General features: G+C 44.3%; 1 protein-coding gene across 2 annotated transcripts in view; it reads left to right on the top strand.

Moving 5' to 3' along the window:
* ZCCHC7 (zinc finger CCHC-type containing 7) overlaps positions 1-23,978 on the top strand; it is a 94,534-nt gene that overhangs the window by 59,091 nt on the left and 11,465 nt on the right. The window contains exons 4-7 of one of the 2 annotated variants that reach the window (XM_059492540.1): positions 3,053-3,096; positions 4,221-4,346; positions 5,360-5,530; positions 13,449-13,484. In XM_059492540.1, coding sequence (XP_059348523.1) covers positions 3,053-3,096; positions 4,221-4,346; positions 5,360-5,530; positions 13,449-13,484 — 377 coding nt within the window. The remainder of the gene's footprint in view (positions 1-3,052; positions 3,097-4,220; positions 4,347-5,359; positions 5,531-13,448; positions 13,485-23,978) is intronic. The other variant, XM_059492541.1, reaches the window with a different exon arrangement.

Here is a 23,978-nt window from a genome sequence, read left to right on the forward strand (position 1 = left end):
GCAGAGGACAGCCAAAATGTGGTACTTGATAAAGGGAGAACCTTGTGCAGGGCTTCCATTTTCATATAAATGGTGTGTATTTTACATCCTCGTCCTCCCTGATCTGCAGTTTGACAACACCATTTTCTCAAAGTATAAATGCAATAAGTTTGTACAGGAAAGTCTGTTGTAATTTTTTAGTATAGAAATGTATATAATCATAATAGAGGAATTTGTCTTAATATTAAACTTAGTGTAGAAATTAATATAATTTTATAAAAGAGATAGCATTTAACAAATGAAGATAAGGAAGATTAAAAGCACAAATATATCACAGATGTTCTTGGTTTTATTTAACTCACAGAAAGCTTTAAATAAGTTTCATATGTGCAACTTCTCCACAGAAAAAGGGGGAAATCCTGACAGAGATTGTCTGAATAAGAGTTTGAACTGCTGTATTCTGAAGAGTAAAAATAAAACCAAAGCAAATGCAGAAACAAAGCAATCACAGCCCTTCCTGCAGGCAGAGGTGCACCTTCTGTGAGCATGCCCACCTTAGCAAAGCACCAAGTGCCCTGCAGGGTGCTGGCCGTGGCCTTGGAGGCGCAGGTGCCGTGCCAGGCTCGGCGAGGGACGGAGCTGCAGCAAACAGCGTGTGCGTGCCCAGCGCTGCCCGCTGTGCCCAGGCCGGGCCGTGGGGCGGCGATGGCCATGCTCGGGCAGCCCAAGGGCGCGCTGAGCCAGCCGTGCTCCCCGGGCCGTTCGGGGCGCAGTTGGGGTGCCAGCTGCCGCCGGGAGGCTGCTCCTGCCTGGGGGACCACAGAGGGGACGAGGGCTGCAGGCTGCACACAGGTGGCACCAGGGGACCCCAGCACCCCAAGGTGCTGCTGCTGGGCGAGCCGAGGGAGCAGCCAGGACAGTGCAGGGCTGGCCAGGAACCACCCATGGGGCGCTGGCATTGCCTGCAGGACACGTTAATTCACCCTAATAAGCAAACAAAACCAGAAGGCAGGGAAGGATCTGTCAATTTGAGAAGACTTTTGTGATTTATTTCGTGATCTAGAGCCAGACAAAACACTGTGGTCAGCGAGAAATATTGCAGATTTTTCTATGTGTCTCTACAGCGGGATTTCTACTTGGTTGCAGAAGCAAAACTCTCCCTAGGTGTTTCAGTCTGAAGAACTTATTGTGTGTGAAAACAAAGCCTTTTGCAATCTATTGTGAATTAGAATTAACTTTTATATCACCAAACAGATTTAGTAAAGGGAGATTTTGTTGTAATATTTCATTCAGCATTAAAGCTCTTATATTTATTTTCTGAGTGGAGCAGTTTTAGCTTCTTGTATTAGGAGTATTTGAATCATTGTATCATGGTTTTCCCCTGTGAAGCTGGGGATTTTGACAGTGAAGAAGAGAAACTTGGTTGGTTTGCCCTCAGGAAGGACATGCCTAGCGATTAACAGGAGTTAATTCGCTGGTAATTTTGATCTGTGACCATTCTGCGTGTGCATTTCTGTGCAACACGGCACTTGCGGTGCCGACTGCCAAGTCAGAGCTTTGAATTACAAATACCTTTTTTCTTTATTAATTAATTTCCTTAACAGGCATTTAAGCCATAAATAATGCACTCAAATATGACAGCGTTTCTTTGCTTTTGCTGATCAGCCTGGGAGGGTTTGGTTTTCCCTGGAGCGTGCCCACGCTCGCTGCTGCCTGGGGCAGGACGTGTCCCTGTCCCAGGTGCGATGCAGCGGCGCTGCTGCAGTGCTGGCATGGCACTCGCTGTGTGTGCCACCACTCAGGGTCACTCCTCATTCACAGCACTTTATTAACTGCCCTCTTTGTGCAGCAGCAATGTCTCCGTGGCAGCAGGAGCAAGTGTTGAAAACAGAAATACCTAAGGCATTGCTCAGGTGGGAACATGCGCTGTTGGATGAAGAGCAGCAGTAGCCTGAGTGACACACCTTGTGTCCCGACACTACATCACATGCCTCAACCAAAATTACTGACTTCTTCAGGAAATGAAGAGGAAGAAAGAAAATTATAGATGGTACAGTTTTAATTTGTAGTCATCCACCTTCTAATGGAAATGAATAGTGCAACCAAAACTGGAGACATTTTTGCCGTCTGTAAATCGTGATGATGATGTGATTTTTGTTAGTAACGCGGATGCCTCAGATTGAGCTGCAGGATCGGGATGGGGCACCTTGCGTTTAAAGGTGTGCAGACATGCAGGATTACCGTGCGCACAGGTTGCAGTGCTGGCTGCGAAGGCCGGAGCCCTGTGCTGGGGTGGATCCTCCTGCAGCGGCGAGGAGCTGCTGTGGGAGCACAGCTCTGTGTGTGCAGCCCGAGCGCTGAGCCGCATGCACGTGCAGCATTCCTGCAGCTCTGGCTGCACCCCTGCTCCTGTAGCTTGCTGCCCTTCCACTTCCTTCCTGGTTTGTTTCTTTTCCCTCCTGCCAGCCCAAAGGCTGCAAGTGAGAAGGTGATGGCGTGACAGTCGATAATTCAGTGTGTCCTCCTGATTTATTACACATTACCAACGCTGTTTGGAAATAGATTTGCTCAGCTTACAGTCTGGGTGTCTGAGGTTGTGCTCAGCCGTGTTGGCGTGCAGCACTCAGGATGCAGGGCTGGTGAATTGGCACGGAGGGAAGGTGTGGGCTCTGCAGAAACTTCTTGTTCCGTGTGCTCCCACTCTTGCAGCCTCGGGGCTGGGGCTGGAGCGCAGGCAGGGGCAGCTCCAAGGGCTGCAGTCAGGATCTTGGGAGCTCACGCCTCTGGCAGAATTAAATCCCCACCTGAATTTAAACCCCAGGCATGAGGACAAGAGGGTGGTGTCAGAAAAACTTCTCCCAATAGCTGCACCTGTGCTGATGCTCAAGTGAGGCAAATTTGGTGCCCAGTGGGTCAGCATCTTTCCTTTACCAAAGATGGAAACAATTTCTCTGCTTTAGTACATTAAAACCTGGTAGCAAGGTCAATAACCTGCAGTAATCATCATGTTTAATATATTATAGAAAAATATTAATATAAAATAAATATAATTAATTTTAATTTTGTTTTTCAGGAGAAATTGATGTGAACTGGTCTATCTCTCATAAAGACTTAGAGGTAAATGCAACCAAATTTTCCTATAATTCTTTATTTTGTTGCTTATTAACAAGCAGAATAAAGTAAATGGGATTGAAAAGCCCCTCTGTGGTGTTTTTATGGGAGGATTAGCAGTGTCCTCTCACAGGAGAAAGGAGTTCTTGCGTTGGGGCTGGCAAAGGCAGGAAGAGACAGGGCTGCCAAGAGCTGGAGTGATTGCACAGGCCGTGCAAAGGGGACATCAGCTCTCCCTTCCTGGTGTCTCTGGAGCCCCAGAGCTCTTTGAGGGCAGCCTGGGAGCCAGCAGAGTGTGGAGCCTGCCTGGGCTCGTCAGGGGCAGCGCGGGGCCTCTGCAGCCCCGAGATCCCAGCCGACCTGCTGCAGCACCCAGCAGGAGTGAGCTTCAGCTGCTCCCTCCTGCTCCCTCCCTTCTTCCTTACGGCGTCCAGTACAGCTGATACAATCCAGTGACATTCACAAATTCTTTCCCTGAGGAGAATGGTATTTTTATACCTCTCCTGTTCACTCATCCAAAATTTCATGTATATTTTTTTAAACCTGTGATGTTTACTAGGCAATGACAGTTGTAGATAGGATTTGAAATTCTGGCTGCCTACACAGAAAGTATGTGTGAGGTCACTGGGAGAGAGACAGTTGTTTCCAGCTTCTTTTTTTTTTTTTTTTTTTTCCCTTTTAAAGTCTTTCTTTACAATTGCAAATTGCAGATTTCATCCAGACTTGTATAGCATTGTACCTTGTCCAAGCAGTTTGCTTTAATGTGTGCAAGGGAATATGTAATTGCATTTGCAATTGATCTTCATTTTATTTGTGTTCTGGAGAAAATTCCAGTTTGTTGTGACATAGCACAGTGAGTAAATCTTGGCTAATTGAGGGAAAGCTTCACAACTGCAGTTTTAAATAGCAAAAAAGAATGTCCTGAAGCAGAAGTTCAAATGAGAACTTTCCTTCCAGACAATGCAGGTTTCTCTGTAGCAGAATTACCCATTTCAAACCTGGATGTGTAAATTGTACATGGGAAACATTAGATTTCTGCTGGATCACTGCCAGCAGTGACCTTTCTAATTCCCAGTTCCCAAAGCACAGAATCTCAAGTGGTAAGTGCATTTCTCTCTGTGTTTCACCAGGCACAGATCTCCAACTACGCGGGCGTGAGGCACAGCAGCATGCGGTACTACAGAGCGGACAAAAACGTCACTTGTAGGAACTGCCACAGACCAGGACATTTGTCCAAGAACTGTCCCACTCCAAAGGTAAATGCAATGCTTAAATCACTTGAACATTCAGCTGTTCCTAATATACCTTTGTGCTTGCTGTTAGAAAAGTTGTTTCAGTGGTTTATCCTTTCTTTGAAGCAGTGCACTGAGTTGCAGGGTAGCTTGCACAAAGTCAGTTTACTGTGTGAAAGTATCACTCTGTTTGGTGCTGACATTGCTTTGATTGTTTTTATGAAAGAAAAACGTGCAGAATTATATCATATGGAATCATATTGAATGGTTTGTGTTGGAAGGGACTTTAAAGATTAACTCGTTCCACCCCCTGCCATGGGCAGGAACAACTTCCACTAAACCATGTGGCTGTAAACTGAGGAAAAAAAAAAACAAATGCCATACAGAAACATCTTTTTTTTTTTCATATGGTAAAACAGTCAGCAAGTGTAAAATATTTTTCAATTTTCAAAAATATTTTTCAACTTTCAACAAGGAGAATCTATTGAATCAGAATTACACCATTAGTAAATAAGTGAAAGCAGAAAGTATAATGAGCCATGATAAGAACAGTGTTAAAAACCGTGGACAAGACGAAACTGGAGCTAACTTAGAGCTGAGATGGATGCCACATATTCCAAAAGTTTGTCCTGTGGTTAGGGGTTTAAAAGTCAGTCAGTAAATTGTAAAGAAGTGGGAGCCATTGCACGACAGCCTGGATTTAGCAACCCCCACACCAGAATCTGTGAAACCCTTGGTCCTTGGGGCTGTTACCCACGAGGACACTAAGAATGAGCACATCCCACACGACCCTCGAGGCAAACACCCTCACTCACTGGAAAACTGGCTTGACAGAGGTACAGGCTTGGCCTCAGAATAGCTGGCTGTGTGTCACATTTGTCCCTCCACGTGCTGAATTTGTGAGGCTGTACTGCAGAGTCTGGATGGCAGCGAGTGCCCCTCCAGCTCCCCGACACAGCCCCTGCGGGGTCCACAGGGCTGGAAGGATCTACTGGAACACTGTCACTTTACATGGCTCTACTTCTGTTTCTCCACAGAAAGTTCCCCCGTGCTGTCTGTGTGCAGGAAGAGACCATCTGCAGCACAGCTGCCCGGCACGTTTCTGCCTCAACTGCTGCTTGCCCGGGCACTATTTCAGGGAATGCCTGGAGAGAGCCTACTGGAACAAGCACTGCAACCGCTGCGACATGAAGGGCCACTATGCTGATGTGAGTATGGCCCTTGGCACAGAAACCAGCCCTGGTTTGCTCTGTGTCTGTCAAAAACTGAATTTACAATGGCTACAGTCTCTTCATGATGCTTTGATTTTACATAGTGCCTATTTGTGAAAGCATATGGAAGTGTTGTGTTTAGTCACTGCTTTACACTGTCAGCGTTTTCATGGAGAATGGTTCAAAGAGCACAAACCAAAGCCTTGTCAACACCAAACCAAACTGGTCTTTAGTTTGGTTCAGTTCAGCAGCAGTGGACGCAAAGGTCCTTTTTTCTGGCGAAGGAATGGGGTAGGGAAGTTGAAATGAGGAGATGCAGTGCTGCAAGCATACCGGGAAGGACTGAAGAGTAACTCTGATGCATCAGGATGCACCAGATCTGTGGTTCTTTCACTGTGATCAGATATTAATCAGTGAAAATACTATTAGAGAGATGTAGTTTGAAGGCTTTGGGTTTGACAAGATCTACTCAAATAAGACATAGAAGAAAATGAAAGGAAGAACAAACATAGTTGTCTCTGTCTTTTATCTTGTATTACATTATCATGGTCTTATATGTCCCCAAAATTCAGTCCTACATGTAGCAGTCAAGCTTTCATGATATTTTTTTCTCTTGAATTAAACAGAAATAAGAATTAAAGGCAAATTGTGATAATTTTGGCATACATTCACACTTCAGTTTCTAACTGTAGATATGGCCTATATGTTTGGTTTTCAAATACACCTGTGAGATTCCATAAACACTGGATTTTTTTGAAACTCAGAAATATTTGAATCTCTTTCTAAATGTCTCCTTCCTGGCTTTATTTTTTCTGTTTGGTCAAAGAGCATGTCACAGTGGTACATGAGATGTGCAAAGGTCAGCCAGTGTATTTGGGAGTTGCTATTTCTTATGATATTTGAATGTCTGCCAGATGTACTTTTGCTTATAGCTAATGTGCCCGCAATACTTTTAAAGAATATGAATTGTACATTTCTGCACCGACATTCTGATAGGCAGTGAGACAAAATTGCAAACTGTAATGAAGCATCTTTGCCATCTTTTCTCTTTTCCACATTTTATGACACCAGTTTCATAAACTGGTGTCCTTTTCTTTAAAGAGCCATGAGGGCTGTATCATACAAGCATTGAAATCCTACCTGAGCCATGCAGGTTATCAGGAACCTCACAGCATGTATTTTTTCTGCTCATTTGGGTCCACCTTTAATCAGAAAAGTTGTTCTTTAAAACTTCAGGCAGTTCTTGTGTGGTGCATGGGAGGTGTGAAGCTGCCTGTGTCATTCACCTGGGTGAATACTGGGGAGCAGGAGCCCAGTCCTCAGGCAGGTGAGAGAGATGGTATGGCATAGCAGAGGCAGAGTAATCAAAACCAACAGTAAATCTTTCCTGAGACCAGAGCAGAAAGCCTGTGAAACCAACAAGTGGTCGAGACATAAAAGGCACACTTGGACAGGACAAGGTTGCTGCTCATGGCCTCAAGGTGTTTTTTGCATCTGGGATGTTCATAGTGAAGAAAACCAGGGGTGTTCCCATACTGAAACCTTATTTAGTGGAGGGGAGCACCGGAGAGGCTGTCAAATGGAAGAGAATGTGAGTGTTCCTACGAATCTGTGAGCGCTAGGCTGTTACCAAAACGGGGTAACAGCCAGTGTCTGGGTATGTGCCCAAAAGCTGCAGGGGAGCATGAGGGTGAAACGGCCCAGCCACGGCAGCAGGCACCTCGTGCTTGGTGCATGACTGTAACTGAGTTTTTAATGCAAGAACAGCGGGTAGGGATGTCCCAGGGAGAGCTGGGGGTCCCAGACTGCCAGCTGCACATGTGCACCAAGCCAGGGGCAAGAACCGTGGTGTTGGCGTGTTGGCATGGGTGCATAAACATCATATACGTGGGGTGATTCAAGGCTGTTTTGTAAAGGAAATCCCACTTCTTGTGGATCTCTGGAGTTCTTCAAAGGCACAGGTTGACAAGCATGTGTGTAAACATGATCCAGGTGACATAGTCTGCAAATTCCAAAAGGCGTTTTACAAAAGCTTTCAAGCAAACTAAACGGGCATGGAGTAAGAGGATAAAGGTGGGATATGTTAGTGTGACATGGAAAAGGGTCAACAGTGGGGCAACAAGAGTGGCTGAGAAGACTGAATTGCTTACAGAGTCAGTGGTGTGAGCCAGCTGTGCAGAGCTGCCCGAGAACTGTAAGAGTCAGAGGGAGAGCACTATAAAATGGCAATTGACATTGAGTGGCAATAAATGTAAAGTAAAACAATCCCATCTTGGCATATGGAATAACAGGTTCTGCATATTACCATTCAGCACTCCAATCCTAGTTATGAGATATGATTCTACAAAAAAACAGTTTAGTCTTCACAAGCTGTAAAAAAGAAAACCAAACTGCTGAAACATTAGGAATCATCAGGAAAGCAGGAGCACCTGGGCAAAGCTTTGGTCCCTCCCTGCCTTCTGTATCCCTCAGCATGGCCACAGCTCCTCAGCCTGCAAGGGAGGTGACAGAGGGAATGGTCTGTAGAGAGCTTCAGAATCATCTCTCATGGGAGACAGTGGTCAGGGGTCATAATTTCTTCCAGTACACCTGGCAATAGAAGCCAGGTTGAGAAGAGACAGTCCAGGGTGACTCTGTGTGGTCAGCAGCAGACTTGGAGCCTCCTTTCTGAGGGATGCAGCTCTGCCCTGCCTCCAGAGGAAATAGGAGCAATTCTTGGAAGAGAAATCACAGAATTCTACAACACCAGGTTGAAAGGGACTTCATGGATCATATGATCATCACTGCCAACATTTCTGGGCAAAAGCATGGTCTACACAAGACAGTCCAGCCAAATCCTAAGAGTGTCCAGTTTTGTGGAATCCATCACTTCCCTCAAGAGACGATTGTTGTGATCGTCACAGAATTTTCTCCTGTGTCCGCCTGAAATCTCCCCAGGAGTAACTTGGAGCTATTGCCCCTTGTCTTTTCCACGTGACTCCTTGTAAAAAAGGGAAATCTCCTTGTTATCAAACATGTTATGAATGCTTTGAATGCTCAAAGGAAATTGTAATTTGTCCTTCTCAGCAAGTTTACTCCCCTTTGCTGTAACACAGAGGGTGCAGAACAGGCCTTTGTGCACAGTCTGTCAAACTGACTTTCCACTTTGGTCCAGAAGTGAATGCAAGGCAGCTCAAGGTGCTTCACCTTGTTTGCCTAGGAAACATGCACAGTTACTTAAACCATTTTAAGGTCATACATTTATGACCTGCTAGATCAGTCTCTGCTCCTGAAACGGTGCTGAGAGCATGCAGAGTCCTCTTAGCTGGAGGTGTTCTGGAAGCAGCCCGGCCTCGCGTGGTTTCCTTGGGAGGGTCATAGAGGAGCTGCTTTTGACTGATTCAGTGGCAGTTCAGTGGATGTCATGAGCCTTGTGGTTGGTGTGCAGCCTCACCTGCCAGCAGCAGGGCTGGAGACGGGCTCCATGAATCTGCAGGAAGCAGGCAGAGGGGCAATGTCTCCATGTATACCCGGGAAACCAGCATGCAGGTGCTTGGTGAGCTGGATGCCTCTCCAGGAGCGGGCAGACAGCAGTGCCCAGGTGCTTGGTGCCCTGTAGCCACGCTGTGTCTGATGGCCCCATCCAAATGCCCAAATACCACTGTTGTCAGCACTCCTTCCCATGAACCAGCTGGTTGCTTCGACTGGCATCTTCTTGGCATATTCTGAGAACGTTCTGATTGTGCAAGGTGCCACTGGCCTCTTCTCTGCGGGCAGGTTCCTTCAGCCTTTGTTGTTTGTGGCACACTGCGCTGGGCTGGGCTGGAGCTGGAGCTGCTGGGCTCACTGCACGGGGGCAGCTGGCATCCATGGGCCCGTTTTCCCTGGGCAGAGAGCACCGTGTTTGCTGTGTCTCCTGAGTTGCCAGCGTCCTGCCCGTGCACCCGAGGGTGAGCACACGGCCGAGGCACCAAAGGCACGGCGACACCGTGGTCCCCCGGCCCTGCCCGCCCGGCACCGGCGGCTGTCTGCACCGCCAGCGTGGGGAGAGGTCTCGACATCTGCTTGCACAGGAGCGCCTTTGAAGGGAAGCATTGTGTGTTTTCCGCGGCAGTTCCCATGCGGAGGTGATGAAAAGTGTGTGTTTTGGCAAATCTTTTGTTTTATTGTGGTGGCTTGCGGCGGGGCAGCTCCAAGCAGCCGCTGCCTCTTTGACAAAGCACCAGAGGATTCTGTTAAAAAGTTGTGTTTAGTAATTGTAGTCGTCGTGTCAGACCATAACTGACTCGGAGCTGAAGGATTTTTGCGAGATGAGTAGCTATGCCAGCAGGGACCCAAGTCTCCTGGGCCAGCCGCGCTCTCATTAAGATTTGCCGCTAGCCGTGGCGGTGTTCGGCAAGTATGTGACGTGCATGCTGTTATTGTATGCTTGGCTTGTCAGCCTGCAGCTTTCTGACACTCACTTATGTCACTCTTTATTCAGAGACGAAGAAGCTTTTGATAATTTGACAAGACAAGCTCTTAAACGATCTAGGTCATGGCCTTCACTGTCTGTGATTGTGAACATATTTCCTGAAAGCCCTGTCACTCATCACAGCTACATTTTCTCCCGGGGAGCCGCGGGCCCGTCCCGGTCTCCTGTCAGCGCGTGCATTTTGGTTATTCATACGCCAAATACAGTAGCGGGCTCGGCTCGCCTTTGGCCGGCGCTCGCATGTTAGCGGGGCTAATCCTCGGCCCGCGCCCGCGCCCCGCCGCGCCGCCGTCGAGGGCCCTCGGCGCGAGGCAGACGCCCGGCCGAGGGGAGCGGAAAGCAGCAAAGGCCGCTTAGTGCCGGTTTTGTGTTTGCTCATTGTTGTGGAAATATGAGAACTGGTGGCAAGGGCCTCGTCTATTGAGCTCTCGAGTCCCGGTCTGCTGTCAGGGGCTGTTTGAGATTGAGTGTTTTATTTTCTTTGATGTTCACATTGGAGAATAGGGAAGTGGGAATTAAACAACAGATGCATTAAGCCGTTGTTCTGGTAAAACAATAATTAGCACCTGATAAAATTCAATATGGGTCAAAACGTGCAGCACCCAGTCTCGATTCTCCCATTATGGCGCCGTGCAGAGGGTCAGCCTCAGGCACGAGTGGCCGCCCTTGCACGGGGCCGTGGCAGCAGTGGCACGGCTCGGGGGACAGAAATAGCTATGGGGACAGCAGTGGCGCTGCGGACAGCTGGCTTTGGGAACAGCACAGGCGTGCCTCTAGGGACAGCAGTGCGTCTGGGGACATCGGTGGCTTTGGGGACAGATGTGGCACGGCTCTGGAGACAGCGCTGGCTTAAGGACAGCAGTGGCCCGAGGTGGTGGCATGTGCGGGCCCGCTGCCCTCGCCGCACGCCGTGGCAGTGGCTCTGCCCTCTGGAGTGGGCACCTTTTGTGCTGGTACATCTAAATGCGAGTACAGTCAGACCACTGGGGCAGGAAATAAATGCAATTTTATTTTAATGTAGTTCATCACGCTGCCATCGTAGCTGGGTACCACAGGGGCTTTTCTCTAAAGGAGGGCCATTCATGGTTAAGTTATTTTAAATAAATAAGGAAAATGGTGGGTTTGGCAGCAGTTCTGCCTGGCTACGCTGTCTACCATAGCAAACCTCCCTGCCTCATTTGAGGAGACAGTATTTGGTAGTAATTGTTAATCATACTATTTGTCATTCCATGGTATAAGATGCAGACAACAGCCCTGAGCTAATGCAAAGTAACGAGGTTCCTGGTTAAAAGCATCATCTCTAAAGAGCTGTTGTTTCACAGTGACCCCTCCTCAGCTGTTGTACCCCTCTTGAGCAGTATTTCCCCCAGGCACCACCTGAATGAAGGAATATACTTAGCCTTCCCTCACCAGCTCCATCCTCTCCTTCTGCTGGTTTTCCCTAAGCCTTAGAAGGTCCCTGAGGATAAAACCCACCTCTGGACAGCACCACGCAGGGCTGGGGCTGTGCCTCTCCCAGGGTTTTGACAAGAGCTCTGCCAGCTGTGGTTCTCACTCACAGCTACAGATTTTTGCTCAAAGTGACGTCTTTGTGTCCAGAGCAGAAAAAATGCCCAACCAAACAGTTATTCAAAAATAAGTAATTTTGATGATGATGAGGATGACGATTATTAAATAGCAGTCGTGTGAGTAAAGGTCATAGCACAGAGTGGCATTTTGCCAGGATAGCGCAACTCACTGATTGCAATTGTTCAACCATATTAGCCCGGGCACACTGTGGTAATCGAAAAGTATCCAGAACTAATGTATAAATAACTGCCTGCTACCCCTGAGCTGGACCAGCGCAGCTGCCCTGTGCAGCTGAAACCTCCTCAGCTCTCAGGGAGACCCTAAGAGCTCTGGTACAATATTTTTACAGGCTACAGAGTGTTTATATGTTGCTCTCTGGCTAAGTTAGGGAAGGAGGAAAATCCTTTTGTTTGTGCTCAAAGACAGCTTGAGTGTGTTCAAACTGTCAGATCCTCGGTGAGGAATGTGATGTCCTTCACACATTTTCTTTATAGAAATATTAATATAAAACTCAAATATTTACACACAGCATTTGAGTAAGAGGAGAAATGCTGAACCATTACACAGAACAGATTGTAGATTTTTCTGCAGACAATTATGTTACTGGTGGAATGAATAATAAATAATATCATTTCCATCACATCTGGGAAATGTATGTGCCACAGGGTGACTGGCAAAAACTTGGATTTTATTTTGAGAGATACTGGTTGTGGGGTGTTTTTTTTTCTTTAATTAGCACGCTCCATCAAAATAAAAGAAGGCAAGAATTTGGGCACAAGTGATAAATTTATTCAAAATCTAAAGAAGTGTTAATAGTACTCATTTGCAAGTAGTCATGAGGCTTCAGTGTTCAAAATTGCAGCTGCAGCATATTATGGAGAAGCCGTGGAATACTACATTTATTTTTCTTTTCTTAAAATGAAGGTTTGCAAACCAAGTTGCTAATTGTTCAAATGAGTACGGTGCTGTTCTTATAAGAAGGTAAATTTCTAAAGAGAAGTGAAAGCCCTCCGCTGCAGTAGCTGTGTACCAAAATGACAAAAAGTGACACAATTTCCGTGTCTGTCTTTGCCTCAGGGGCCGTGAGAAGTATCGTACATTTTGTAAAAGCATTAAGAACCTCTGAGAGAGTGGTCTGAGCTTTAGTGACCACCAGCATGTTCTGATTTTGTTTTAAAGATCCACGTTTTCCTCTTTACCATCTCTCATGTGTCCCTCAGGTCAATTGTGTCACTTCTGTGACTCAAAAACCTCCTTGGATTTTTTTTTTTCCAAGGGCTGCACTTAGGACTTTTATGAAAGTCTGGCGATTTAAAAAAATTAAAAGTGAAAAAAAAAGCTAGCAAGTCATTGTAAAAATAGCAACATTAAAGCAATCTGTTATGGTTCTTGTTTACAACTCATCTGACATGAGGCTGCTGAGGATTATTACATGTAACAATTATATTTTGATTAGGAAAGAGATACGTACAAAAAAGATAAAATTTCTGTTCGTACATGAAAGGAAGGCACCTTGTGCTTTAATTTCTAGAGCGTTATGTAAATTCAAAATGTCAGAAAATGTAGAATTTAAATCCGCCCCTGTTTGTTTTGCAGCATTAATGCTTCCTACAGTCACGAACACACTGCTCTCCCAAACTTCTGCCCCTCGGAGAAAAAGGGCAGAGAGAAAACTGTTACTGGCTTTCTGACAATGGCAGGGAGTGTGTTAAACCAGTGTAAAATTCAATTAAACTGTCTAGCCGGGTTTTTGAAGCTGAAATGCAGACCCTTTCAGTTAAGCTTCTTATTTTCCTGTGACCGACACCAGTGGATACTGTGTTATGCCAAAACCAACAGGCTGTAAAGCACCTTGTTTCATGCTCCTAGCTGATCAATATTTTTATTTTCCAGGCTTGCCCAGAAATATGGAGGCAGTATCACCTAACAGTAAGTAGAAACACCTTTTTTATTTTCTTCTACACCCAACCTATTTACTCCTCTGTGAACTGCTGACCATAAAATATAGATAAGCATCTTCTCTGAGAAGATAATAAACATCTCAAGAGTTTTTGAACTGAAGAAGGCGATGAAACACTGTCACTATTTTTTAAGCATCTTTAAAACTTCTGTTTTCATTTTAATACTGTAATAATTAAATTAGTGCTTTGCCTCTCTTCTCTCAGTGACCACATTTACACATGGAAAGAGCGTTAAATTTTAAGTTGGGGTGCACAGCAGAAGCTGTAATCCCATCTCAGATATCCCAGATGCTGGTAATTTGTCACTCTGTGTGACAAAGCTTTCTTCTTAGATGAGTGAAATAAATCTCAGTTAGAGTGGAGATGTGAATTTAAGGAAAAACACCTCTTAAACTTTTGCAGATAATTTATAATTAGTCAGGATTTAGCTGTGACTGCTTGTTTGGCCTGCCTTAGTTGATCGTTAATCCCTGAAACAAGAAAATAAAACTTTGTGAAACTGTACCAGTTTATTACTTAGGATTTTTCCTCGTATGTAAAATAGATATAAAAATACAACAAAATGCATACAAATTTGCTTAATATTGAAACCTCCGACAGTATTTAATCAGTAAAAACAAATTCTTGCATTGGTGTCACAGTTCTTAAATATATTAATTTCTAAAACTGAGAGACAAAAAACACCTTTAAAAAAATCAGGGGTTTGTTGTTCCTGTGAACTTTTCATTGCTCCCCAGATCGGCCTCACATGAATTTCGCTGTTACAGATAATTAACCCCTGTTCTCTGCTCTCAACAAAGTAGAAAAGTTTCTTCACTACTTTTCTTTTTGGATCTTTGTTTTTTTTTCTCTGAAACAGTAGATGGGATGTGCTTTATAATTTGTGCCTCCACCTCTTCATGGCAGTGGAATGCTCTTTTTTCTGTTTTTTTCTTCAAAATTCAATGAATAGAAGAAATCTGCACTTTAAACCTCTCATTTGTGTTTTGTGCATAATGATTCTAACACAAAGATCTGCCCTGGAAATCCTCCACCCTTCCTGAGAATTTACTTTTAAACAGATTTGGTAAAGACTTTTTGTTGGTTTGGTTGGTTTTGTTTTGGTTTTTTTTTTTTTTTTAAACATTGTAAGACAAAAAAAGGTGCATTCACTGAGTATTTTTGTTTGTCTTGGTTTGGTTTGGTTTTAAAATGGATGAAGGAAAAAGGTAAATGCTGTCTTTCATTATAATCCCTAAGGGTGCATGTAAAAACAATTTCTGAAATGTTTATAACACTTGGAACTTAATAATCAAATAGAAATATTTGGTGCAGCAACATCCTGGGTTCTGGTTTTTACTGAGATAAAAGATATAATTTAATTTTAATCCTACCTGCCTGAATAGAAAATTCCTCAAAAAGTGCATTGCCATCAACACTTATAAAATATTTTTGTCTGTAAAAAAAAAAGCAGGGGGCAGCTTAAACTTGACCAAGCACTGTGCCAGGACAAAATTTGAGATGTCTTGAGATAGGAAATTATTTCTGTGGATTTTTTAGAAAGCATTCAAGCTTTACAGTTAATGTAAAGTAAAACTAAGAGAAGGTGTCAAAACAAGTTCTTGTTAGAAAATGTAGTGGTTACAAATATGGGCATATTATTAAAAATACCCCTTTGGAAATTTATGGTGCATTTTAGGGACATTTTGAAATGTGGTCAAATAGGCATACTCACAGATTACTTGGTATTGCATCAGGCCCTACCTTCCAATAAATTTTTACTTCCAATAAGATTTTTACTTTGCAGTGAATTGCAGTTTATCTGCAAATAATACACATTTCTGGCATGTGGGAAATGCTTTGCACCCCTTCATTTCTTGCATGGGAAGAGTACCTTTGGCTCAAAGTTACATTGGCAGTTGGATAAGCCTGGAATTTAAAAATTTGTATGGTAAAAGACATGGCTGATATTTGCAACAAGTAAATGAAAAAAATCTGCATTATCTGAATTATTTACAATTTATGCTTTATTATTCCCTTTAAATTTTCTCTTTTGCGCCTGAAGCAGAGCAGAAGTAAATAATGTTCTGTCAAGAGACAAAACTTCTAAATTAGAACTAGAATTATATATTATGTTTAAATATATTCGATATATATATAGCTGTAGGATTGTAACAAAAAGCTAAGTTTTTTTACTCTCATATCAGCACTGTAGTATTTCACCATAGAAATTATCATACAATTTTCCTGTTGTAGGAAAATTACATATTTTGGTACAAAGAGGGGAGCAGCATTAGGAAAAATACCACAGGTTTAACAGAAAAGTGGTGTTGATGCTGTCATGGCCCACAGAGGCTGCCCAGCTGTTGGGGGCCACAGGAGAGCTTTTCCTGCCCTTCAGCCAGGGGCACAAGCACTGGAGTTAAACTGGTTTTGGTAACTTGATGGCGAGCATCCCACATGTGCAGGTCCACGTACGTGCAGAGGAGCTGGGGCGTTCGGTTTGGTGATAATACACCAGATTTGGGCACCGTTCGCAGAGGGCTGTCACAGAGTTTGTCTGAGTGTTTTGCCTCCTGTAAAGTGTTCTTGGTTAATTTCTGTGAACGCTGGTGAGGAACCACCCGGCCTTCCCCATCAGTCCTTCATGAGGCTGTTGGTTATTTCATTCATTTTGGGTCACTTTCCTAGGAGATGGACTGCCATCTATTGACTCCTCGGAGCCCCTGCATGGCGGCTGGGCCGCTCAAACAATGACTCAATAACAAACCCTCTCTGCGCTTGGGCATGGTGCTGGGGTTTGTTGACGTTGGCCATGGTGACAAATTTGAGCACATTGCAAATAATTTGTTGTATGGGCAGAAACATCTTATTCCAGCCAAAAAAGACTGCCAGCACAAGGAATCTTATGAAGAACTGGCAAAAAGGATTGTAAATTGAATATTTTAATTTGCGTTCTGATGGAAAAAAAGATTATCATAAGGCATGCAGTGAAGCTTAAATCTAAGGGCTGTGTGATAATCAGAGCTTTATAAGTGGCTGAAAGTACTTTCTTTGAACTTACTCTTTCAACTCTTTTAGCTAAAATTATTATGAAAAAAAAAGCCAATCAAAGTCAGCAGAAAAATCCAACTCCCACTGCGGTTTAAAATACTATTTAATAATCTCTTTAAGACGGTGATTTAAAACTTTTACAGATCATTTTCATCACAACTACACTCCGTATTTCTCCTGTATCAGAGAAGGGCAATTATATTTGTCAAAATACATTTCAAGTTTTATTCGTGTATTTTGTGAATTGGTTCATACCCACTAAGGCTTATCAAAGGGGTTATTGTCAATCAAATAACAGGACAAAGACTTCTTTGACAGAGTCAGGAAAAACAGTTTTGACCATAGCTTGCTGGAGTGTCAGTGATGATACATGTGATTTTTTTTGGGCACAAGGCATTTGGAAGCCTTATTGAGCTCTTTGTTCTGGGTTTTGAGGAAGCTTTGCTTAAAACTGTGACTTCCTAAATGCCAGGTGCTCCACAAATCCCAAGAAGCACGGCCCATGTTCCTCAAGACATGCTGTCACATCGTCCCCTCTGCACCCTACAGGTACAGGGGTGCACACTGCAGTGTTATTTCACCCTCAGAGCACTGGCCTCTTTCTCATTCCCTTTCTCCTGTCACTTCAGATTTGAGCTATAAATGTAGTGATATTTATTATGCATTTTAAGTGGAGGCCAGGTTATAGCCCTCTAAAAAACAAAAAAGACAAACCCTAAATCACACTAAAATATCGATGGAAAAACTTGTGAGAGGGCACCCAATGATTGTCTTCTGTTTGTTTCAGTTTTGTAGTGTATTCTTTAAAAAATACAGTATTTCCCCTCAAGTTTGACATGCTGCCCGTGCACCTTGCGGTGGTGCGGCCTATGGCTGCTGCTGTCCTCAGTGGGCCCCCCTTGTCCCCTCTGCTGCTGCTGCTGCTGCTGTGGGCAGCCTGGGGCTCTGTGCTGGCCATCCGGGGGGCACCGAGGGCCGGGCTGCCCGCGCTGACCAGCAGCTGTGGCCTGGGCTGACCAGCGGCCTGGGCTGACCAGCGGCTGCGGCCTCAGCCCCGTCCCACGGCCTGCGCGGCCTCTGTGGCCTGAGCGGCCTGCTGAAGCTGCTGCTAGTGGTAGCACCCATCCAGCAGATGACACCACTGGAGAAAAAGAGGAAATTTATTTCTCTTCAGTGCCTAGAGACCGTGTTTTGCCCTGGGTGTGAGGTGCACTTGTGCCGTGAAGGCCCAGAGTGTGGATGGCAGCGCCGGTGGGGCAGCCGGCCATGGGCACGGTGCTCAGTGTGTTTCGTGTTTTGTCAGATGGAAACGGGCCGGCTCCAATCTCGCCACATCTTATTGTCAGAGTGGTTTGTACCATGCAGGAGGGGATGTGGCCAGTTCGGTCCAGCACCAGGATGAGGACACCTCAGTCAAACAGGAGTGAACTGTGCAAGTGTTAGAGTCTTCTTCAGTAAATAACAACCGAGTAAAGAAATTCTGTCCCTAAAATGAGCAGAGCAAGTTTTTTATTTTCCTAAGGTGTTTCTCGCCGTTGATATGCGTGTTAAAACATAAATCTCACTGGGACGGAGTGTTTTCTTTCTGTAGGGATGTCTCATTTTTAAAAGCCCCTTCGTGCCCTGGTGCCGCTCCAGCCAGCCACGCTGGCTCCATCCCCTGTGCCCTGCCTTCACCGGCCTCTTCTTCTTGAAATCTCACCGAGCAAGATGGCCACCAACAGTGCTTTAGAACCATCAGAATTTTTAATTAGCAGAAGCTACCATTTAACACACTTTTTGTCAGTTTTTTAATCTTACTTTTAATCCACTTACATAAAGGAAGGTGAACCAGGAACTGGTTGATTTGGCCCCGTGTATGAAGGACATGAAGGGACATTCGTCTTTTGTGTTTAAATGTTGCGCTCAGGTTTCTTTGTGTGCATGATTAAAATTCCTCGTGGCCTACTACTTTTTTTCTGAAGTGAAAATGTAAGCCATATCCCTGGAAGTCAATTTCTCTGTTATGCTGTGACTTCCAGAAAGGAAAAATAAAAAATAACACAACCCTGGCAAAAAATATTTAAGCGAGAGAGAGAGAGAGACAGGATATTTGGTTTCCAGAAATTTTTTTAGGTGTTGAACAGTGAGGGAAGGGATGGCTTTAGAAGCATTTTGGGGAGGAGGTTAATGCCTGTTTTCCATGCAGCTGTGGCTGTGACATGGCCGCAGGGCTGGCTCCACTGGCCATGACACAAAGCCTCAGGCCATGGGGTCAGCGCTTCTCTGGAATGCTTCAGCATCTGGCCAGTTTCTCTCCAGGTGTGTCATGGCTATTTCTAGCAACTCTAGGGAAAAAAAAAAAAAAAAAAAACACCCAGAAAAAAGGTCTGTTTGTGAAATAGGCAATGTATTTTTCATATTTTGGAATCTCAGAGTGGGCCCTCATGCCATTGCTTCAGTATCCATTCAGCAGGATATTTTACAGGGAAGGCAGCTCAAAATTCGCGGCGTTGTGGATTTAAGGTAAAAATGACTCTGACTCTTGAGGGTTTCAGGGCACAGAAGCACCTGGAGCATGATGGTGGGTGTCCACATACCTGCTTGGGAGGTGCTTGGGTTCATGAAGGTTTCCTGCCCTTTGAGAGGCTGCTTGCCCTGATAGCCAGAGGAGGAGCTGGGCAGACCTTGGCCAGCAACAGGCAGATATTTTGGTTTTAAACTCTCTGTGTTTTAAAGTCTCTCTTGTCCAAACCTGACCCATCTTGCAAGAGGTTTTGAGTGTCTGGGGTGCTGCTGACATGCTGTCAGCCCTGCACTGCTCTCCTGGAGAGAGCCAGCAGGTCAGAGGAGCTTGGTGTGTGGGCAAACCAATTTTACAGCTTATTTTCTCCTGCTAATTGTAATTTGCTGTGTTCCCACTCTCTTTCAAGTTTCAGATTTTTTTGAGGTTATCAGAAACCTAAACCCCAAATATATTGTACAGCAATCATATTTCACAAAAGATATTCTGTCTGATAGCTTTTTTTTTTTTTTCAGAAAACAAAGACAGTTTCAAGTCCTGAAATAACTATTAGGTTTATGAATTCAAAGCATATTCTATAGCTTTTCAGTACAAATGCTAGCTAAAAGTTCTTTCCCAATTTTTATTTGAAAGGTGTATTTAGATTATGATGGGGAAAAGAAGTAGTGTTAGTACCCTTGTATAAATTTTCTGCAAGGACATTTTGGGTGGGATGCAGAACCTTCCAGCAGCATGGGTACCACCTGCCACTCACCTTCATCGTGTAGTAACCATGGTAGGAAGTGTCCTGCTTCTCTGACTTTTATCTGTCTCCTGCTCTTCTGCACCTGCTCCCCAGAAAACAAAATAAAAGGTGCTTTAAAATTGAGGGTTAAAGAGAGATTACATTTTGACCGAAAATTGTATTTCTGTATATTTCTGGAAGCAGTGTGGAAATGGGGAGAGAGTGGAATGGAGAGCTGGGCTGGCTGACCATTTCTGTGATTTTGGGGTTCCAGAATTGGCATTGCTGTGGTGCTTGCCTTGGAGAGCGGCACCGCTCAGAGAGCCCCGGCTCCGCTTCAGTGTTGAGGTGGTGTCAAGGGCCCTGTTTGCTGCAAAAGCAGCCAATTTCACTGTGAAAGGGAAGTGGAGGAGAGCAGAGGATGGAAATGAATGTATTTTACTGTTTCAAATCTCTGGTTAGCTCACTCCCGTGTGCCTCGGACGTTCTTTGTGCAGTCCACGACATTTGGTGGCATGTGTCCCTCCAGCCCTGCACACCCAAAACCAGAGAGGTTTGGGTTATTTTTGTGATGCACCAAAGCTGTTGGGTGAGTGGGTAATTAATCAAAGAGAATAATCAGGGAAGGTTTGCTGCTGAAATATTTCCCCTTCGTATGCTCAACTGCAGTTCTCTTAAGGGAAAGGATTAAGATTATTTTTTTCTTAAATGCTTACAAATTCAGTTTAAAAATTTCACCTCTCTTTTCTTTCATTTGAAAAGCTGAACTTATGCAAGCATTTACGATATTATCATGATTTCAAAGCATTAACCATCTAAATAATAGAATTTTCAAGCTAAAATGAGGTTTCCAATGCGTTTTAAAAATATTTGAGAAAAAAAATTCTATGCCCTCTTTCTGCTGTCAATGCTATCATGAATGTTCATATTAAAGCTCCTACATCCTGAAAATTTCTCCAAACTTGATAATAAGGTGTCTTTTTAAAGTTTTGTTAGACCTTTGAACCAGTGTCAAAATTCTGTAGGAAGCCAAAAATCTCGTCTGCAAATTTAACAGACATTTTAATATGTGAAAAAATCCACAGTTGTACATAATACGCATAAATGCCATAAAATGGATTTTTGTGCGTTTTTGTATTGCAAAGTGGAAAAAGTATAAAAAGTCAGTAAATCTGCTTGCACTGCGTGGTTCATCTTGCTGGTGATTCGTGTGTCACAGCAGCCCGGAGCTCTTGCTGGTAAGACAGTAACTTCCTCAAGTTATGCTCGATCATGTTAATAATCTACGGATTAGGGTTCCCTAAAAATATTCACTGATTTAATTCCAAGAGGGTCTATCATGTCAATGATATTAATACATCTTGTTAGGTCCTGTCATGTGCATAGAAAAGTTTCTATCCCCGTGACAGAATTATCCTGATTTTGATTTCAAGTCTTGAAGAACCCAGTATAAAGGGAATTAAAGGAGGCAGGGCCCGCACAGAGTGGTGAGGAGCACGGAGCCACGAGCAGGTGCTGGCAGAGCAGCCTCACAAGCGCGTGTGAGCTGCGCTGTGTGTGCACACACGCTGTGCCACCCACCCGGGGCCACAGAGGGAGGCTTCCCACAGAATTTTGGGCTGCAGGGGAGTGAGGCTGGGCCTTTGGTGTTGGCTCATTTTTTAATGCTGAATTTGGGTTACATTGCCGTTCGATGAACATACCCCAAGAGCCGTGCGAGCAATGGGCTACAGCCCCCGTGGAGAAACGGGCACTCGAGTGTGTGTGTGGCTGACAGGGCCCTTTCCCTGCGCCTGGCTGTCTGCACAGTGCAGGGGTGGCAGTGCTGCCCGCTGTGGGCTGGGCTGTGGAGAGTATTATTAATAATTGGTTAGCTGAGAAAGGCCACGCTGAAATAATGCTGCTGGTTAAGCTGAAGGAGAAAAGCCAGCAGTCAGCAAGCTAAAAGGAAAGGTCAGCAGTGACCTTGCTGCAACATGAGGAGAGGGAGTAGAGATTATTCCTGAATACATCCTGAGAATATGTGCAAAGTATCAAAAGTAGAACCATAGGAATGCAGAAGTAGGCGTAGGTGCTGATATGTAACTAACCAATCCTGAGCTCAACTTTTGCAATATGTATGAAGCTCATTATTAACTGTATTTAACCCGCCGTACTAATCAATAAAATTGGGCCTGTGATGATCAAACCGATGTCTGGGTCTCCTTCCGTCGACACTGGGCAGCTGGTGAGGGAGAGCCTTGTTTTTACACCAGAGCAGCTGAGCGACTCACGAGGGAAGGACACTCACTGCCACGTTCAGTTCTTCTAACACCTGGCTCCAAAAGTGGCTTGTCTTTTCCTTTTTTTCTTTTTGGCTCCCCTCAAACTTGCAGGTTTTCCACCTGTAGTCTCTGCTCACCTTGTAGCCAATAGAAATTATTTTTGTGTTGTTTCTTGACTATGCTGTTATTTCTGTTTCTAATGAATTTTTATAACTTCTTCTGGCACTTAAAAAATGGAGTGATGAGCACCTGTGTGGGAGTACAGACACTGGAGGGTTTCCGTGCAATAACCCTGAAAAATCTCTTCCTTTAAAATTACTTGAATGAGATACCCAGTTTCTGTCTGTTTGGATGCCAGATGAGAGCTGGTTAAATTCATTCTGATTTCTTGATGGTAGCCTCAGGAAGAAAGGAAGGAGAGGAAAAATGATAGCACTGAGATAATCAAAAGTTGGTCTGGAGGAAACTGTTTGGGTCAACAGCATATTTACATGGTGTAAGAGTGCAGAAATCTGATATGGTCTGATCCATTTTTAGAAGTTGTATACTATTCAGGAAGTCCCAAGTCCCATTAAAGTAAAAACTGCATGGAATTGAAAACAATTTTTAAAAAATTGGTGTGCAAAAAGGCGATGGAGAAGCTTTTGTTTGTCAGTGGTTGTATACAAGCTGTCACACATTTCCACAAGGGCATATTTGGGATGAATGTCACTCGTCATGAATCTAAGTGCAAATAACTGCTATTCCTGAATAAATATGATGCTCTTTAATGGACAGCACATGAAAAAATTATGAGAAAATGGATAAACATTACCACGTGCAGTTGGCATGTTGGTAATGTAAGGAAAGTGCTTCTGTGAAATTGTCATTAGTGAAGGATGCTGCATGCTGAAGTCCAGCTGCTGGGGAGTTTAAAGGGAAAAGGTTCAATTATTATCTATTTAAAATGTACCCCAAAACTCACTTCTAGTAAACTGATGACTGCTCACTTGGCATCTCATATTCCTCAGCAGAACTGAAAGTTTTTCCCATGTTTACTTTCATTTTAGCTGTGATTAGAAGCCACTTCCAAAAAAAAAAAAAAAAAAAAAAATTAAGAGTCTATTTATCAAGGAATACCTATTAGGAGTTCTCCCCTAAGAAACTTATTCAGACACGGTACTTCATCCTTTTGCGTGCAGTGGTGAGAGACCATCAGTAGATGACATAAAGATTAAAGGGAGAGAAAGGAAGCTGTAACTCATCCAGAATGACAGTAAAAATTAAAACCTTCAGGTTTGTCAGGCTCCCCCGTGTATTAGCTAATAAATATAACTGTGCTTCAGTTCTGTTCATCTTCTGATTTTACAGGCTTTGCAAATGTTTGTTTTTAGATTAATGTATAAATGTATGTGTAACTATGCATATGCTTAGCGTGGGGGCAGCCGGTGCCGTGCCCCGGCAGATATATAGATATATAGCAATGTACATAAACATTTGGGCAATCCCCTAACAAACACTCAAATAAAATATACATGTCCCAGTGCATGAGTCTCCTCCTCCTCCTTCTCCTCCTCTTCCTCCTGCACCTCCTTTTGCTTCTCCTCTCCTCCTCCTCCCTCTCCGCATAGGCTCTCCCCACCTCCCCCACCCCACTTCAAAGCTTGTGGTCCTTTCTCCATCCGTGTACTAAAAGGTTTCTTTGTGAGCCAGGCCATTTGTCCGTCATTGTTTGGGGCCCAAACGGTGGTAAAATACCCTGTCACCGATCTGGAGCACGGTGAATGGCAGCTTCTCTCCGGACAATTGGCGGCGGTGCCGAGAAATATTCCTGAGAGGATTATTTAACCTTTCAATTTAGGGGGCACAAAGCCCGGCTGATTAATGAACTTTCTGATGGGCGCCGATAAGCGGATCTATTTCTTTATTTCCTCCAAAAGTGATTCCTTCTCCTGTCCC

This window comes from Ammospiza nelsoni, chromosome Z (genome assembly GCF_027579445.1).
Source record: "Ammospiza nelsoni isolate bAmmNel1 chromosome Z, bAmmNel1.pri, whole genome shotgun sequence".
Lineage (NCBI taxonomy): Eukaryota > Metazoa > Chordata > Aves > Passeriformes > Passerellidae > Ammospiza > Ammospiza nelsoni.